The 17,895-nt window shown below is 39.8% G+C and overlaps 2 protein-coding genes across 12 annotated transcripts in view; one reads left to right on the top strand and one right to left on the bottom strand.

Annotated features, from left to right (window-relative positions):
• The window catches only part of CELF1 (CUGBP Elav-like family member 1), a 93,277-nt gene that overhangs the window by 68,122 nt on the left and 7,260 nt on the right, over positions 1–17,895 (bottom strand). For 3 of the 11 annotated variants that reach the window (XM_035701154.2, XM_049097049.1, XM_035701165.2), the window contains exon 1: positions 7,358–7,495. The exons of 4 other annotated variants lie outside the window; for them this stretch is intronic. The gene's annotated coding sequence lies outside the window, so the exon portion shown is untranslated. Of the gene's footprint in view, positions 1–7,348; positions 7,496–17,895 lie in introns of those variants that run through there. 4 more of the 11 variants (XM_035701162.2, XM_035701166.2, XM_049097047.1 and 1 more) reach the window with 4 other exon arrangements.
• Positions 4,448–17,895, top strand: part of LOC125752894 (translation initiation factor IF-2-like) — a 31,460-nt gene continuing 18,012 nt past the window's right edge. The window contains exons 1-2 of the mRNA XM_049096296.1: positions 4,448–4,604; positions 4,993–5,298. Coding sequence (XP_048952253.1) covers positions 4,448–4,604; positions 4,993–5,298 — 463 coding nt within the window. The remainder of the gene's footprint in view (positions 4,605–4,992; positions 5,299–17,895) is intronic.

Genomic DNA, 17,895 nt, shown 5'->3' with positions numbered 1-17,895 from the left:
TCCTAATGTGGGGCTCAATCTCACGACCCTAAGATCATGACCTGAACCAAAATCATGAATTGAACATTCAACTGACTACTGACTGAGTCACCTAGGAGCCCCTCTGATGTTAATTTTAAAAACATAATTTCCAGGAAGCCCTGGTGGCTCAGTGGTTTAGCGCCGCCTTCAGCCCGGGGTGTGATCCTGGAGACCTGGGATCAAGTCCCACATCAGGCTCCCTGCATGGAGCCTGCTTCTCCCTCTGCCTGTGTCTCTACCTCTCTCTCCTTCTGTGTCTCTCATGAATAAATAAATAAAATCTTAAAAAAAAAAAAACATAATTTCCCAGGATGCTAGTTTAATCAGAAGCCAAATATTTATTTTACAAAAATTCCTTTGGTTAGAGCACCTTCATTCAGATTCATCTCAATGTGAAGTGTATGAAAAGATCAATTTCTGGCTAGAGTGAGTTTTCCCCAAGATTAAAAATACATGGCTGATTGGCTCAAATGATTCCATACTTTAGCTCATAATGAATACTATATTCAGTATTACAGGGGCTGCAATACAAACATAAATGGTACTATCACTGACTTCCAATACTTAATATTTAGTTCTTAGGGATGATTAATACATGAGATAGCATCTGACTAGTGTTAAAATGTGGGGTACCAGGGATCCCTGGGTGGCTCAGTGGTTTAGTGCCGCCTTCGGCCAAGGGCGTTATCCTGGAGACCCGGGGTCAAGTCCCACATCGAGCTCCCTGCATGGAGCCTGCTTCTCCTTCTGCCTGTGTCTCTGCCTCTCTCTCTCTCAGGAATAAAATAAAATATTTTAAAAAAATACGGGGTACCAACTATAAATGCTTTACAAATTAAGAAAAAGGATGCCCAGACCTAGATTCTTCCACATGTCCCACCTACTAGCACTCTAAGGGCACCTGCTATTACTTTAAATGTGAGGCCATAATATTTGAACTAGATGATTTCTTTTTTTTTAAGACTTATTTATTTGTTTGTTTATTCAGAGAGAGTGAAAGAGAGGCAGAGACACAGGCAGAGAGAGAAGCAGGCTCCATGCAGGGTGCCTGACGTGGGACTCGATACCGGGTCTCCAGGATCACACCCCGGGCGGAAGGCGGCGCTAAACCGCTGCGCCACCCGGGCTGCCCAAACTAGATGATTTCTAAGGTCCCTCCATTTCTGAAATTGAATCTATAATTTAAAAATGTATAGTTTCTGTTGACTTCAGAGAAAATATATTCTAAAAACAGAAAAATGAATTCAGACTATAACTTAGCATCTACTCTAACATCTCTCACATCAAACTTTCAGGAACATATTCTTCTATCTCAGAAATCTCTGCCTAGTCTTCTAAGGAAACTTTACATCGCCTTTAAAAGGAGGGAAAAGGGTGGAGGGCGCGCCTAAGTGGCGCAGTCCATTAAATGTCTGACTCCTGATTCTGGCTCAGGTCATGATCTCAGGGTCATGAAATTGAGTCCTATGTCAGGCTATGCACCAGGCATGGAACCTGCTTAAGATGATTCTTTTTCTCTCTCCCTCTGTCCCTCGACCCTCCCTGCTCTCTAAAGAAAAACAAGTGTTGATGCTGATATAGTCTGAGATATTTGATTACAAAACACACCAGTCACTCAGCTATGAAGGGGAACTCCAGAGAACAAAGGCCTGCCTAGTTCCTTCCTATCACAGAATTGTCTGGTATATACGTGTGCATTAGACCAAGCTTATGGGGCATAAATACACTAGGGAGCCCCCCCAGCCTCCCTGAAACTTAAGAAAACTTTTCAAATTCTCAAGATAGGAGTTATCCACCATAATTACTTGCTCTAATATATTTTATCAGAAACTAACCATTTGGAATTTTGCCATTTTCTCTTTGTCCCTAGTAGGTAATGTAGTAATGATGAGCAAAGAACGCTAAATGACAGCAAACTTGATCTCTCAATCCCACTACCTAGATTTCCTAGTGCACAAGGCAGAGCCTTGTCCATACCATCTGATATACTGAAAAAAGAAAAGAACACATCAGGATTCCAGAAGTAGAGGCACTTTAATATCCAACAAAACATACACATGCAAGCGTTCAACATTTTATTAAAAACTTTTAATTGTATATACTGGGTTTATTTTCTAACTAGTTCTTCTGAGCAGCCTGTTTTAGCAACTTTGATTTCCCAAAAAGTAACTTACTGCAGATTAATATGCTATTTTTTGAGTAAGAGCATATTACCCCAATAGCTTTAATTATCTATTACATACTTTCCCAAGGTTACTTATGTGAAGACAACTAAATAAAAATAAAGAACACAATGCAAAAGACCACAACTGTATATACTAAGAGTAACCAAACTATAACTTCAAAATCAAAAAGGCTATAACCACTTATAGTGTGGCCTTGGGCTAATCATTTGTTTCTTTTTTTTAAGATCTTATTCATTCATTTGAGATGGTGGTGGGGAGGGGAGAGAGAGAGAGACAGAGACAGAGAGCATGAGCAGGGGTAGACGTAGAGGGAGAGGGAGAAGCAAGCTCCCCTCTGAGCCGGGAGCCCAACATGGGACTCCATCCCAGGACCCGGAAATCATGACCCGAGCTGAAAGCAGACGCTCAAACATCTGAGCCACCCAGGCGCCCCGGGCTAGTTATTTCTTTCTCATTTCCTCAAGTGAAAAACAGTCCCAGAGCAGAAGACCAGTCCATATCTAAGGTCCACAGACCTAAAGAATTCATGGATAGTTTATGAATATTCCGTAAATTCCTTTATATTATGTGCAAAATTTTACATATACATGCAGAATGTATTTATGCACAGTTGACCCTTGAACAACATGGGTCTGAACTGCACAGATCCACTTACTTGCTGATTTTTTTGGATATAGTATAGTACTGTAAATGGATTATCTTCCTTATGATTTTCTTAATAACACTTTCTTTTTTGTAGTTTATTGTAAGAATTCAGTATATAATACATATAACATACAAAATGTGGGTTAACTGTGTTATCGCTAAGACTTCCCAGTCAACAGTAAGCTATTAGCAAAGTTTCTGGGGCATCATGTGTTTTTTTTTTTTTTTTTAATTTATTTATTTATTTATTCATGAGAGACAGACGGGGCGGGGGGTGGGGGCAGAGGGGATCCCTGGGTGGCTCGGCGGTTTGGCTCCTGCCTTAGGCTCAGGGCCTGATCCTGGGGTCCTGGGATTGAGTCCCACATCAGGCTCCCTGCGTGGAGTCTGCTTCTCCCTCTGCCTGTCTCTCTCTCTGTGTGTCTCTCATGAATAAATAAATGAAATCTTTAAAAAAAGAGAGAGAGAGGGGTAGAGACACAGGCAGAGGGAGAAGCAGGGTCCCAGCGGTGAGCCTGATGTGGGACTGGATCCCGGGACTCCAGGATCAGGCCCTGACCTGAAGGAAGATGCTCAACTACTGAGCCATGCAGGCATCCCAGGGTATCAAAAGCTTTAAGTGGGTTTTCTACCATGCCAAGGTCAGCATACTCCTAATCTCTTCATTATTCGAGGGTCAACTGTACTTTTTTTACTTCTATTTATAGGGAATTAGGTCCATAACTTTTTACAGGTTTTCAAAAGCGGGGGGGGGGGGGGGTCCGTGTTCCAAAACAGACTTAAGACTAAACAATATACAGTCTGTTCTACCTCTAACATCCTTTTATCTCCTCTTATACTTCCTGGTCCAAAAAGAAGGGAGTCCTCATGACTAAACCCAGTCAAGAATAAACAAGTTACCCTGGCCAAGAAATTACTCAAAATAACGTATTCAATTTAAAACTGAACCTGAATTGTTTTTAGGTGACAGACTAACATTATAATACTTAAAAAAAAAGTTTTCAAGCAAATGTTAATACTATAGCTCTTCTCAGGAGGCTTACATGAGAACAGAATTCCTCAGGTGCGTTAGGGATATCCCACTATATAGTTCCTCTCTTACCAGGTGCACATTTTAAAAAGGTAAAGCTTCTAGTTTCCTACTTCTAATTCTATCCTGTACCAAAGAAAGTAACAGGAGACAAGTACAGAGGAAAAAAACTGGAGCATGGAAGATTGCAGTGAAGGAGACCGATAACAAGCAACCAAAGAAGCTACCCATCCTGTTAGCAATATATGAGAATGGTCACTGCCTAATATCTCAATTTGTAAAAAGTATATTAGACAAAAGAAGAAATTAGCCTCCCACTAAGACAATAAGAGAAAAATGCGTGTCTGTTACTGAACAACTTAAGCCTAAAATTTTTAGGTTCTCATGGCAACCTAAGTCATCACACTGCACATACTGTATATAAAGCACATATTTAGAGGCTTAACTAGTAAACTCAAAATGTGACATATGTGCAATGTGGGCGACAATATTATTCTGGGAACTTTAACTTTAAAATCTTCCAACTTTATTCTGCAGCCCCAAAGATGATATAATAGAGTGAACTATGCAGAAGATGCAAGCTCAAGGAAGAGGTACAAAGAACATAAATAGAAGCAAAGAGATGAAAGGCAAGAAAATCAGGCTATCAGAAAAAGTTTCTGAACATGACTCCCCTACTGTGAATCAACCTGTAAATGGAGGCTTAAAAAACAAGACTGCTAGTGAGGACACATATTAAGATAGCATTTGGGACAGTCCTTCATGTGGGTTCAGACAAAAGAGACACGGTCACAGACCAGACAGACTGCTTGGTAAACATGGCACTGACTGAAAGGCCCCTGGAGAGACTGGGGTTCTCTTTCTCACTCTTTTCTAGGAGCTCATGGACTATGGCCACTTAGAATTAAGAAGTAATTTTCTGGGGTGCCTGGGTGACTCAGTCGGTTGAGTGTCCAACTTGATTTTTGACTCAGGTCATGATCTCGAGGATGTGAGATCAAGCCCCACATAGGGCTCCATGCTCAGTGGGGAGTCTGCTTGAGATTCTCTTTCTCCCTCTCCCTCGCACTCTCTTTCAAATAAATAAGTAAATCTTTCTCTCTCCTTTAGCAACCCAAGATGCAGAACGGGAAGAAGCCAAAGTGGAAGATGGTGGCCCAGTGCCCGCGACTGTGAAGAAGCAGGAGGCCAAGAAAGTAGTCAATCCCTTGTTCAAGAAAAGGTCCAAGAATTTTGGCAACGGACAGGACATCCACCCTAAAAGAAACTTTACCTGTTTTGTCAAATGGCCGTGCTACATCCAGCTGCAACGGCAAAGGGCTATTCTCTATAAACATCTAAAAGGGCCTTCTGTGATTAACCAGTTACCCATGCTTTGGACTGCCAAACTACTCAACTGCTTAAGCTGGCCCACAAGTACAGACCAGAGACAAAGCAAGAAAAGCAGCAGAGGTTGTTGGCCCCACCTGAGAAAAAAGCTGTGGGCAAGGAGATGTTCCCACTAAGAGGTCGCCTGTCCTTTGAGCTGGGGTTAACACTGTCACCACTTGGTGGAAAACAAGAAGGCTCAGCTGGTAGTGATCGCACACAAATGTGGATCCCACTGAGTTAGATGTCCTCCTGCCTGCCCTGTGTTGTAAGATGGAGGTTCCCTAATGCATTATCAAGGAGAAGCCCAGGCTGGGGCATCTGGTCCACAGGAAGACCTGCACCACTGTTGCCTTCACACAGGTTAACTCAGAAGGTAAGAGAGCTCTGGCTAAGCTGGTAGAGCCATCAGAACCAATTATAATGACAGATATGATAAGATCCACTGCCACTGAGGAGCCAACATCCTGGGTCCAAAGTCGGCAGCTCGCATCACCAAGCTGGAAAAAGCAAAGGCTAAAGAACTGGGCTGAGTGGACGCTGTTGAATTTTCTGTACATAAAAGTAACAAAAGGTTCTCTTTCAGCCAGTGTCAAAAAAAAAAAAAAGTAAATCTTAAATTTAAAAAAAGGATTAAGAATTATCAGAGCCTTGGAACACCTCGGTGGCTCAGCGGTTGAGCATCTGCGTTTGGCTCAGGGCGTGATCTCGGGATACGGGATCGAGTCCCGCATCAGGCTCCTTGCAGGGAACCTGCTTCTCCCTCTGAATATGTCTCTCTCTCTTCTCTCTCTGTCTCTCTCTCTCTCTGTCTCTCTTTTGGAAAAAAATCTTTTGGGAAAAAAAAAAAAAAATGATCAGAGCCAAAAGATGGCTGTGGGGCATGAGAGCTGTGAGAGAGACCAGATTTTTTTTTTTTTTTTTAAGATTTTATCTATTTATTCATGAGACACAGTGAGAAAGGCAGAGAAGGGAGAAGCAGGCCTCATGCAGGAAGCCCCATGTAGGACTTGATCCCGCAACCCTGGGATCACACCCTGAGCCAAAGGCAGCCACTCAACCACTGAGCCACCCAGGTATCCCAAAAGAGATCAGATTTTAAAATGGGGGGGGGGGGCCAGGAAGAGATGATGGTCTTTAATGCCACATCATGTCTCACTGGGGAAGCAAATAAAGCTGTAACATCCAATTTTCTTACCTATTAAATCACCTATAGAAAAAAAATAATAAAATAAAAAAAATAAATCACCTATAGGAGGGATACCTCCACCTATCTGCCAATAGGAACTTCATTATGATCCATGCATTTCTTTTGAAAGACTTGAGGATGCTATGAATGCTACCTACCTTAAAATCACATTTCCATGCCACTTCTGTTAAGGGTAAATTATTCTCACTTTTCCATAAGAAAACAGGTAAACAGTTTAGCTAAGGTACACAAAAAATATCTAACAGCAGGGCAGTTAATAGATGTATCTATTTTCCTGACTCTCTCAACCTAAGAACTTCTAGAATGAGATACTGAATTTACATGACTAATTTAATGATTAGAAATTATATTACCACATGAAAAAAAGTGGCTACAAAAATAAATTATTTCATTATTGTTATGAGACTGGGCCTCAACAAGCTAGAAAAGTCCATGAAAAGAGCACAGCATCTATAGTATGGGCTGGTAGCCCAACACTGTCCTACCACTTAATAGCGGGATGCCCCAAATAAGTTATTCTCCTCACTGAGGTTCCTAACACCTCCAGTATCCTTGTCTACCAGATGGTAAAGATGCAACCATATCTTTCTTCCATCCCACTCTTCTGTCTCTCCTCCCTCCTCCATCAATGTGAAGTCTTATAATTTCTTTCATTACACTATAATTTGGCATATTTTCTAATCAAGAATAACTTTGTAAAAAAAAAAAAAAGAATAACTTTGTAAATAAACTTTTACACAAAAATTTACTGATCAAATTAAGAGCCAGAACAACTAAATAATAATTATGTTTTAGAGTAAAAGGAAAAGGGGACAGGGGATAAAGCTAGGATTAGAGATTTCTTTCAGAGCCAGGCCATACCTACTAATGACTAAGATATTTGATTACCTTAATTACCTTGGCTGCACAACAAGTGCTGGTGGTCATGAAATTCCAGAATATTAAAAACTCAGCCACATTTTCATTATAGCATTCTCTACTGTGTTGAAGTCAAGACAGCAAAAGACTGCCAACAGCATTTTCACTTTAATTTTCTGGTAAGACAAAAAGAAAAGTTAATCTTGGAGCCAAATTCTCCATTTTTAGGTATGGTAAAGTCTTCGAGGAAAAAAATATCTGTTATGAGAAACTGAAAACACTTCTGTATATCTTAGAAAATATGCGTATGTGCTTTTCTTAAAAGGTATAAAAAAAATCTCAGGCTAATAATTTTTTTTAAAGTAGGCTCTACGCCCAACGTGGTGGTGCTTGAACTCACAATCCCGAGATCAAGAGTCCACGTTCCACTGACTGAGGCAGCTAGGTGCCCCTGAAGCTAAAAATCTTTTGCTTATCTATTAATACCTTTCAAGCAATTCTGAAAGAGGAAAAGTGAAATAAAAGCTGAAGCTCTCTCTGACAAGAGCATTTGATGACTGGCATACTGAGCAACAAGCCATCCAAAAAGTAGAATAAGGGATCCCTGGGTGGCTCAGCGATTTAGTGCCTGCCTTCAGCCCAGAGCTTGATCCTGGAGTCCCAGGATCGAGACCCACAGCAGACTCCCTGCATGGAGTCTGCTTCTCCCTCTGCCTATGTCTCTGCCTCTCATGAATAAATAAATAAAACATTTTTTTTAAAAAGGTAGAATAAAAAGTGTTTTGGCATTGTAATTAATAATTGCCTAAACTAATGTTAGTTTTGAACCCAAAACTCACTTTCATTTAAATGAACTACTCTCTATACAAAAGCATTCATAAATTCACCGCAAAAGTACAAAACCACTTGCCTATTTGGCTTTGATTTTGCTTTTAAAATATACTGTGGCCTCCTGATACTCTAGCTTATAATCAATTTCATCTTACTAAAGCACATTATAAAATACCTTAAGCTGAATATAGCATTTATCCAACCCATTAGAGGACTGACTAGCTTGTTCCAAATATGGCATTACCTTTTCAAAGTTCTAGGGTTTAGGCAGGACATAATTCTTTTAAATAATTATCTATCTTGTCATGACTGACAAGCATGACTTAGATGGAGATAAAGAGGCTAATGAAAAAGGTCTGATTTTGAATTGCTATTTTATTAGAGGAGAAAAACAAAACATATAACTTTAAAATTTCCCATGTAAAACTATCTTCTCTTTGAATTCAAGCAGTGGGGTTCTTGCTAACTAGACAGATAACCCCCACGTGAGGGAAGAGCCAGAGGCTGCCTGTCCAAGATGGTGCAGAATGCACTCCTTTGCTGGGTAGAAAGTTTCTCTGCATAACCTCTAAAGGTCCTTTCCTAATCTTAGAAATTGAGACTTCATTTATGAAAAGTAGAAGCATGGTAAATGTAAGGTGTGAGTAGAAACAGCAGAACAGTAGGATGGAAAATTAGAGGGCCTGAGCTGGACCTTGCTTCTGCTTCTATATGAACCTAAATTCGGCATTTAACTTCCCTTGTTTGCAAAATGAAAGGATTAGAGAAGAAAAATCTTTGAAGATTGTAACCTGTGCCTATGGCCTCGTCCTGTGCCGGCCTTGGCCACCCACGATCTTCCCACTGCTGCACCTTACCATAATTAGGCAGCTTTTTAAAGCATCTAATTAATGGAACACAGAAATTAAAACCTTTAACTTTCTATTTCTGGCTCGTTTCAAATGTGCAATAGCATTTTATCAAGGAGTAGTTAATGCCACACAGTTCTTGATATACTGGCTTTTCTCTGAACTCCAGTGACAGTTACACAGTGACAAGTTGTAAGCAAGGAGGCTGTTACCATGGGGACCCACTAGGATTCCTGGGGGTGGATCCAGCAGGCCTTTTTTTCCCCCGGTCCAAAGCATTTTTTGATATTCCGAATCTGGCAATTCAGAAAGCTCTGATTCAATTTTTCTTTAGCAAGCTATCTTCAAGAAATATTACCATGTAGTATACAATGTTGAAGAAATATTAGAAACTGTTTTAGTGACTCTCTCTTAAAATAAAATATATTCACGTCTTTATCTTCCCCCATTCATAAAAACAAATAAATACAAACTCCATAAAGTTTCAGTGACCTATGTATGCTATTGTTTCCAGATCACCATTTTGCATACAATACACTTAGAATTTTTCCTATCAAGACTTGAGTCTTCCAAAGCAAGTTTCTACATGATCATACTCAAAATATTATATATTTTAATATATTAGAAATATATTAGACACAAAAAATATAAGATGGATTATAAAAGAAACTGGACAAGAACAAAGAACTGTACATTTAAATTCCAAGCCTGCCTCCAAAATTGCTGTGTGTGGCAAAGAGATGTATGTCAGGGAGATGAACTGCTACTCCCAGCTAAATGCGTGCTGCCACTCAGCTTCCCCTGAGACCCATACCTTTAGAAGATACCTTAAGAAAACAGTTTACAAACCTGTCTGTGGATCTGGTTTGTTCACAAAAGCTGGAACAGTCAGAACTTAAAAGAAAACATTTTTCTAAGTTGTACACTTCCTGGAACAGAGTGAAGTCTTTCTCTAGGTCTTACTTTTAGACCAGAGCAAAATTACACCAGACAAATGAACATTAATAAGTAAAAACAGCACTTGATTTTTTTTTTAAAGATTTATTTATTTATTCATTCAGAGAGAGCTAGAGAGAGGCAGAGACACAGGCAGAGGGAGAAGCAGGCCCCACACAGGAAGCCCGATGCGGGACTCGATCCCAGGTCTCCAGGATCACACCCCAGGCTGCAGGCGGCACCAAACCGCTGCGCCACCAGGGCTGCCCAGCACTTGATTTCAATAAAGAAGTCTGCAGGCTTTTTTTTTATTGTACTTGTAAATGTATCGAGGCTATTAAACAAAAATAGTATATGATAAAAACAACAAATATAATAAACGTGGTCTTTCCATGATTATTTCCCATAAATCTTAAAGTAGTACAGAAAGACAAACCTAGAGCACAGTTTTACCACATTAGTTTAATACCAGCCTAAAGACATGAAAGAAGAGGGACTCAGAACACAGGACATGAGAGGAAGCAAACTCCTGGGTGCTTTATTCGTTTTTACTACTGGTTTACAATTTCCTTGATTTTATTTTTAAATGCATGTCTTGGCCCAGAAAAGCAAGAGAGCACAGACTGCCAGAAGTATCAGATTCTCCTTTTCTTATTCTCTGGAGCTACAGAAAACAGAGCCAGAATCAGGGTTGTCTTGAAGCCTTCTGATTTTGTCCAGGCAATATACACAAGGTTTCCAGATTACAAAGGACACAAAGGCTTTTACAGTACAAATCTTAGCCATCTCAATATCTTTCAATAGAAAGCTGCTTTCATTTTTTTCAGAAAACTTGAAGTACTGATTATCTTCAAGACAATGATTTGAACAAATAAGAAATTCTTGCAATTTCAGTGTTTAAAGATTTTCTTTCTATTCCTCAATACTGAACTGTCTCAAAACGTAAAATTAAAGTGCCATTCAACCAGACATGGAATATTTAAAAATTATTTATCAAGTCTCTATTTTGCTCAAAGGCCCAATAGTTAGTTCTCCACTGAGAACTAACTATGGACAATAAAACTTCTATGCAGAGCATTCAGCTCAGTATCATATGTGTACCCCATAAAGGTGTAACACTGGCTAGGTACCAGTCACAACAATTAGGCTGATCTCCAATATGAAATAATATCTTCCAGCTTTTTCTACCCTGCAAATCCATTCCTTCCTGACTGTATACAAATCCACATTTCAAAGTTGGCTCCAGTCTATTTTTAATTCCTTCTCCTTAATATTACAGGGAAATTTTACATTTTTCTGGAATAAAGTCTTTCAACTTAATAAATACCAAATGATCATAGGAAGAAAAAATTAAAAGCATTAAACTATCTTTCTCAGCACTTCCCTCTCTCCCTCATTAACATTTCTCAAAGAGAAAAACACCACTGTGATGCTCCTATCACAGATCATTCATGAAGTTACTAACTGAGCCGAGACCAGACAGACTCCATCAACTGGGCACACAGCCACTCACCATTACCCTTTGTTTAAAGTCTCAACTGCCATTCAACTCACATTATTGTATTCCATTCAAGTCCATCAACTTTCCTTAAGAGGAAAGAGTCAGGAACTAAAACAAATGTGTTACTCAACTAGAAAAGAACTTAATCCATATGCCTCACAAAAAATTATTTTAAAAAGATGGTTCACCTTAAGTTTCCTCTGAAATAGCAGTATTAACAGTTGCATATGCTGAAAATGACGAATCTAATCAAATAAACTAGATAATCATTAAAAACATATAAAAACAAAACCTCAATCTTGATTTAGCAAAGTACCAGACTGCTCTATATACCAAAAGCTACAAAACAGATCAAAGTCTACACCACAGTCAGAGGAACCAAGACCTCAAGCAGCCTAAGGGAGCATGGGAGGTGGGGGGTGGGAGGTGGAAGATAGGGGGGAGCCTCTGGGGAGAATAGGGCAATCTTCCAAAGAGCCATCCATGATCCTAGGCTTGACTATTCTAAAATTCAAATGAATTTAAGAGATGTGAGACAGTGCTCTGTACTCTTTTCAAAGCGTTTGGTTATAACTAAGGGAAACCTTTAAACTAGCCTAAGCAAAAAATGAAATTAATTGAAAGGATACTGGAGTATCTTAAAGAATCCAAAGGCAGAAGTACAACAGGCCATATTTGAAAAGTCTTTAAGCACCAGGTTTCTAGTATGCATGTGGATGGCTGCCTCTCTCTCCAGAGGTGCATTTCTCATCTATACTTCTTTCAGGATTAATCTACTTAATTATCCCTCTCTGCAAACTGGCCTTCACTGCTTCCTGATATATGATGAGCCTGAACTTGACTGTACATGTGAATTTATATGTGTAAAGTTCTCTGAATTCAGGTTATCTCCTTGTTCCCTAAAGGCTTAGATCTCAATCACAATCTCATATTCTCATAGGAGAAACTGATTTGTCCAGTTTGAGTTAGGTGTCCCATTTCGGCCCAATAAGCTGTTACAAGACAGGCTAGCTCACAGAGTATAGTTTAGCGTCTATATTCCTGACTCCTCAAAAGTTATATAATAATACATGACACGCCTGGCTGGCTCAGTCAGTAGAGCATGTGATTCTTGATCTTGGGGTCATGAGTTCAAGCCCTACATCAGACCTAGAGCTCACTTAAAAAAAAAAATTAAGTTATATAATACACTAAGCAATAAAGCAATCTCTATGTTCAGAAAAGCTTAAAATCACAAACACAAAAAAAAGCTTAAAATCTTGCTGAAATTAAAAAAAAATGCGTCTAGTAAAATACTAAATAATATCCCATGATACAGTATTGGAATGGATGGACAGGAAAAGCTTCATGAGAAACTGCACTAAAAGACAAACAGAAATTGAACCATGAGCAAAAAAGGGCTGACAAACAAAAAATGCAATGCCTGCTCCTCTTGCTCTAGTGATATAATACAGACCTAAAGAATAGTCTTTTACTAAACAACCTCCAGTGAAACATCCCTGTTGAAAACCTGCTGTAAGGCTTAAAATGGCTATATGATGGCAAAACAGTACTGCTTCAATATGCAGTAATAACCAACTGGCTGATAATGTCAGTTACACATTTTCAAGCTGCTTGTTACCAACACCCCAACTTCCTTTCACTCTATGGACCCCTAAGATTCTTGCTCAGACAGCAGCATTCAGAATTGGGCAGGCAGCCAATAGAAGGCACAGGTGTTTCTCACTAGTAATATCCCACCCAATCTAGTACCGTAAGTTGGCAGCGTCACTCAGACAGAAGTCATGCAGGAAAGAAACACTAGCCAAGCTATGTGATGGTAGTGTGGGAGGAGGGGACTGGAGCAAAAAAGAATGTTTTCCACACACAAAAGCTACAAGCACAAAGAAACTGGGAAAAGCCTACAGTAAATTATCTGTACAAAACAGAAACTAGCAAAAACTTAACAGATGTCCAAAAAATACTGGGTTAAAAGACAGTCTACTTACTGTAGACTCTTAGTTACCCCACATTATCACCAAAATATCGCACATTCCCACAGACTCAGAGAGCTTACTTTAATCTCACCGAAAACAAAAAGGTAAAAGAACAATGAGAAAGTGGTGACAGTTTCTAATTTAGTGATTCTTTTGCTAAGAGTGGCAATGTTATGTAAATGGAAACTACTGACCTTTCAAAGTTAAAAGCATAACACTATAAAATTAAACAGCTTTGGAACCAAAAAACTTCATTTTGTATAATCCCCAAATTAAAGATATTTCCCAACTCAAAAGTAAAGTTTCAGCAGAGTTTCAATATAGGGCAAAAGTGATAATCAACTCCATTTTGTTGTCAAAAGCTGAACACAGCTGTTAAGAGTTGGCAGTCCACGGAGATCAGAAAGTTAGTGAGCAGTTCCTTCTAAAGCCGCTCTGCACCTATGAACATATCCCATGAACACATCCCAAAGTGGCATATTAAAATTAAGTGAGGAGACGCCTGGGTGGCTCCGCAGTTAAAAATCTGCTTTCAGCTCAGGGCATGATCCCAGGGTTTTGGGATTGAGTCCCGCATAGGGCTCCTTGCAAGGAGCCTGCTTCTGCCTCTTCCTGTTTCTCTACTCTCGGTCTTTCATGAATAAATAAAATCTTTAAAAAATAATAAAAATAATAAAAATAAAATTAAGTAAGATCTGGGCAGCCCCCATCACCCAGCAGTTTAGCGCCGCCTTCAGCCCAGGGTGTGATCCTGGAGACCCAGGATCGAGTCTCACGTCCGGCTCCCTGCATGGAGCCTGCTTCTCCCTCTGCTTGGGTCTCTGCCTCTCTCTCTCTCTCTCTCTGTCATGAATAAATAAGTAAAATCTTAAAAAAAAAAATTAAGATCCATCAGATCTCACTGCAGTCTCTAAACTAGAACTCACCATTTTTCTTTATATTTGCTGTCATTACTTTCTATGTGGAAGAAAAGAAAAATCAGGGATCCCTGGGTGGTGCAGCGGTTTGGCGCCTGCCTTTGGCCCAGGGCGCGATCCTGGAGACCCGGGATCGAATCCCACGTCGGGCTCCCGGTGCATGGAGCCTGCTTCTCCCTCTGCCTATGTCTCTGCCTCTCTCTCTCTCTGTGACTATCATAAATAAATAAAAATTAAAAAAAAAAAAAGAAAAGAAAAATCAAAATGTTACAATCCAACAGCTGTTCTGAAAGTGAGTCTATTTCTTGTAAAGTAGGGAGGTCAGCAGATAGAGGGATACATCAAACATCACAAAGTTCTAAGAGTTAAAATGCTTTCACAATCATTTTAGATGTTGAAGTATCTTAAGACAGTACTCATAGTCTCCCCTAACTAGACTTTCTCATCCTTTGAGGGAAAAAATTGTCTAATTTTAATGTTATTTTTCATATTTACAAAATTCATGTTCTCTGTATAAAAATTTTTTAAGCAGGGGAGCCTGGGTGGCTCAATCTGTTAAGTGTCTGCCTTCGGCTCAGGTCATGATCTCAGGGTCCTGGGATCCAGCCCCGCACTGGGCTCCCTGTTCAGCGGGGAGCCTGCTTCTCCCTCTCCCACTCCCACTCCCCTTACTCCCCTTGCTCATGCTTGTTTGCTTGCTTTCTCTGTCAAATAAAAAATTAAATCTTTAAAAAAAAATTTTAAAGCACACAGGAACACCAGGCTGGCTCAGACGGTAGAACATGGGACTCTTGATCTCGGGGTCATGAGTTCCAGCTTCACATCAGGTGTAGAGGTTACTTAAAAAAATGTTTTTAATTAAAAAAAAAAAAAAAAAAAAGGGCAGGGACTCCTGGGTGGCGGTTGGGCATCTGCCTTGGGCTCAAGGCGTGATCCCAGAAACCCAGAATCAAGCCCTATATCGGGTTTCCGGTAGGGAGCCTGCTTTTCCCTCTGCCTGTGTCTCTGCCTCTCTGTCTCTCTCATGAATAAATAAAATCTTAAAAAAAAAAAAAAAAAGTAAAACAATGGTCTGAAGGAAAAAAACTCCCATACCTCAATGCCTACAGAAAATTTTGATATTTACCCCTTTGGCCTAGGAAATAAAATTTTTAGGAGAATTAAAGATTTCCTTAGAAAAAATATGTTAGGTCAATATGAATCTTATGGTGGATATAAAACATTCTTGAAAAAATTTTAAGTTCTAGAATTCAAAGAAGTTTAAAATAAACACACACATACACACATAGCCTCCATTAACATAACAGAGGTTAAAAAATAACTATAGAACAATTCTGCTGATTAATTCTGTAAGGAAACCACTACTTTAAGGACATTTTAACAGCCAACTTCATGACAAGGACAAAGTTACAATTACAAAAAACTCACATAAACTGTCTCTAGCAAATTACAAAGCTCAAATAAGAATTCTTTCTACAACATAGTTTATAAAGCAAACAACTAAGCTGATTATGATTAACTCTTTCATCTACATTACTACTCTAAATATTAGAGCCTGGGCAGCCCAGGTGGCTCAGCGGTTTAGCGCCGCTTTCAGCCCAAGGCGTGATCCTGGAGACCCAGGATCAGATCCCGCGTCAGGCTCCCCGCATGGAGCCTGCTTCTCCCTCTGCCTGTGTCTCTGCCCACCCCCTTTTTCGTGAATAAATAAATTTAAAAAAAAAATTTTTTAAGTAAATAAATAAATATTAGAGCCTGCTCTCCCCTCTCTCTATGCCTAAAAACTAGTTACCTAATTAGAAAGAGACCCAGGTGAACCTATCACAATCCAGTAGCATACCTATCTGTATTTTTCAGTTTTCTATAACATAGAAGACTCCTATCAACAGACTCTCCTGTGAGAAATACAGACAGAGAAGATGAATCTAGGAAACCACATTACCCAAGTATTCCACAGGGAGCAATGAGCTAAAAGGTTCTATGGGGAAGGATCCCCTGTGTAGCAAAGCATTTCAGATGCACAAATTGGACTTTAGGAAACAATCTTATCCCTTAAGTATACCAAGACAAAGGAAAATGTGAAACAAAAACCACCCAAAAGGGGAAACAAAATGAACACTAACTTACTGTTTATGTATGGCACTGCTAGGCATTTTAACTGTGATGTTTTATTTGGTTGAACTGTGTTACTGACTCATGAGGTAAGTATAAGCCCATTTTTAAAGATGAAAAAAGGAAATACCATTATCAACACTTTACCAGGCACTCCTCAGTGCCTAGCATTAGTTATCTCAACTACTTCTCACATTACCATTCCAAGTTGGTACCTCCATTTAAAATGGGAAAACAGGCCCAGAAATGTTAAAGGTGACACAATGAAGGTACCAATTTTTTTTTAAGATTTTATTTATATTTTCATAAGAGACACACAGAGAGAGGCAGAGACACAGGTAGAGGGAGAAGGAGGCTCCTCACAGGGAGCCCAATGCAGGACTCGATCCCAGACTGGGATCATATCCTGAGCTGAAGGCAGACGCTCAACTGCTGAGCCACTCAGGCTTCCCTGAAGGTACCAATTTTTAAGCTCATTTACTGGAGCAGTCACAACTATCCCTCCCAGGCTATGCTTTATAAATCACATTCAAATCACATCTTTCTTTCAAGCCACAAGTTTCCATTTTAAGGACTAGAGAATCAAAGATCAAATTTCTATTATAGGAAGACGAATTTTCCAGTTTTTTTTTTTTTTTTTAAGATTTTATTTATTCATGAGAGACACAGAGAGAGAGAGAGGCAGAGACACAGGCAGAGGGAGAAGCAGGCCCCATGCAGGGAGCCCGGTTTGGGACTCGATCCCGGGTCTCCAGGATCTGGCCCTGGGCGGAAGGCGGCGCTAAACTGCTAATCCACCCGGGCTGCCCAATTTTCCACGTTTTAACAAATTTCTTGTTTCTATTTTACTTGACCATTTCAGCATACATAGCACCTCTTGGAAGAAAAGTGCAGCTAAATATAGGATTATGCTAACAGCAATCAATCATGGCCTTTTGTCCTATTCAGAGGATGCCTGGGTGGCTCAATTGGTTGAGCCGACTCTTGATTTTAGCTCTAGCTCGGTCATGATCTCTGGGGTCCTGTGCTTGAGCTCTGAGCCTGGCTCCACTCAGCATAGATTCTGCTTGTCCTCCCTCTGCTCTTTCTCCCACGCAATGAGCTCTCATAAATCAATCAATCAGGGACACCTGGGTGACTCAATGGTTGAGCGTCTGCCTTGGGCTCAGGTCGTGATCCCAGGGTCCTGGGATCAAGTCCCACATCCGGCTCCCTGCAGGAAGCCAGCTTCTCCCTCTGCCTATGTCTCTGCCTAAATCTTCTGCCTGTCTCTCATGAATAAATAAATAAAATCTTAAAAATAAATAAAAAAGTTAAATCTTAAAAAAAAAAGTCCCATTCAGAAAAACTACATTGGATTTAATCTCTGGTTCAAATTGTATTTCTGAAATACTTAAACTTCCATGATACATCGTATTATTAAAAATAACCAAGTGTCAAGAAATAGCTTGAACAA

The sequence above is a fragment of the Canis lupus genome, chromosome 18 (assembly GCF_003254725.2).
Source record: "Canis lupus dingo isolate Sandy chromosome 18, ASM325472v2, whole genome shotgun sequence".
Taxonomy (NCBI): domain Eukaryota; kingdom Metazoa; phylum Chordata; class Mammalia; order Carnivora; family Canidae; genus Canis; species Canis lupus.
The sequence above is the reverse complement of the archived record's forward strand: the minus strand, read 5'-3'. Positions and strand labels throughout refer to the sequence as shown.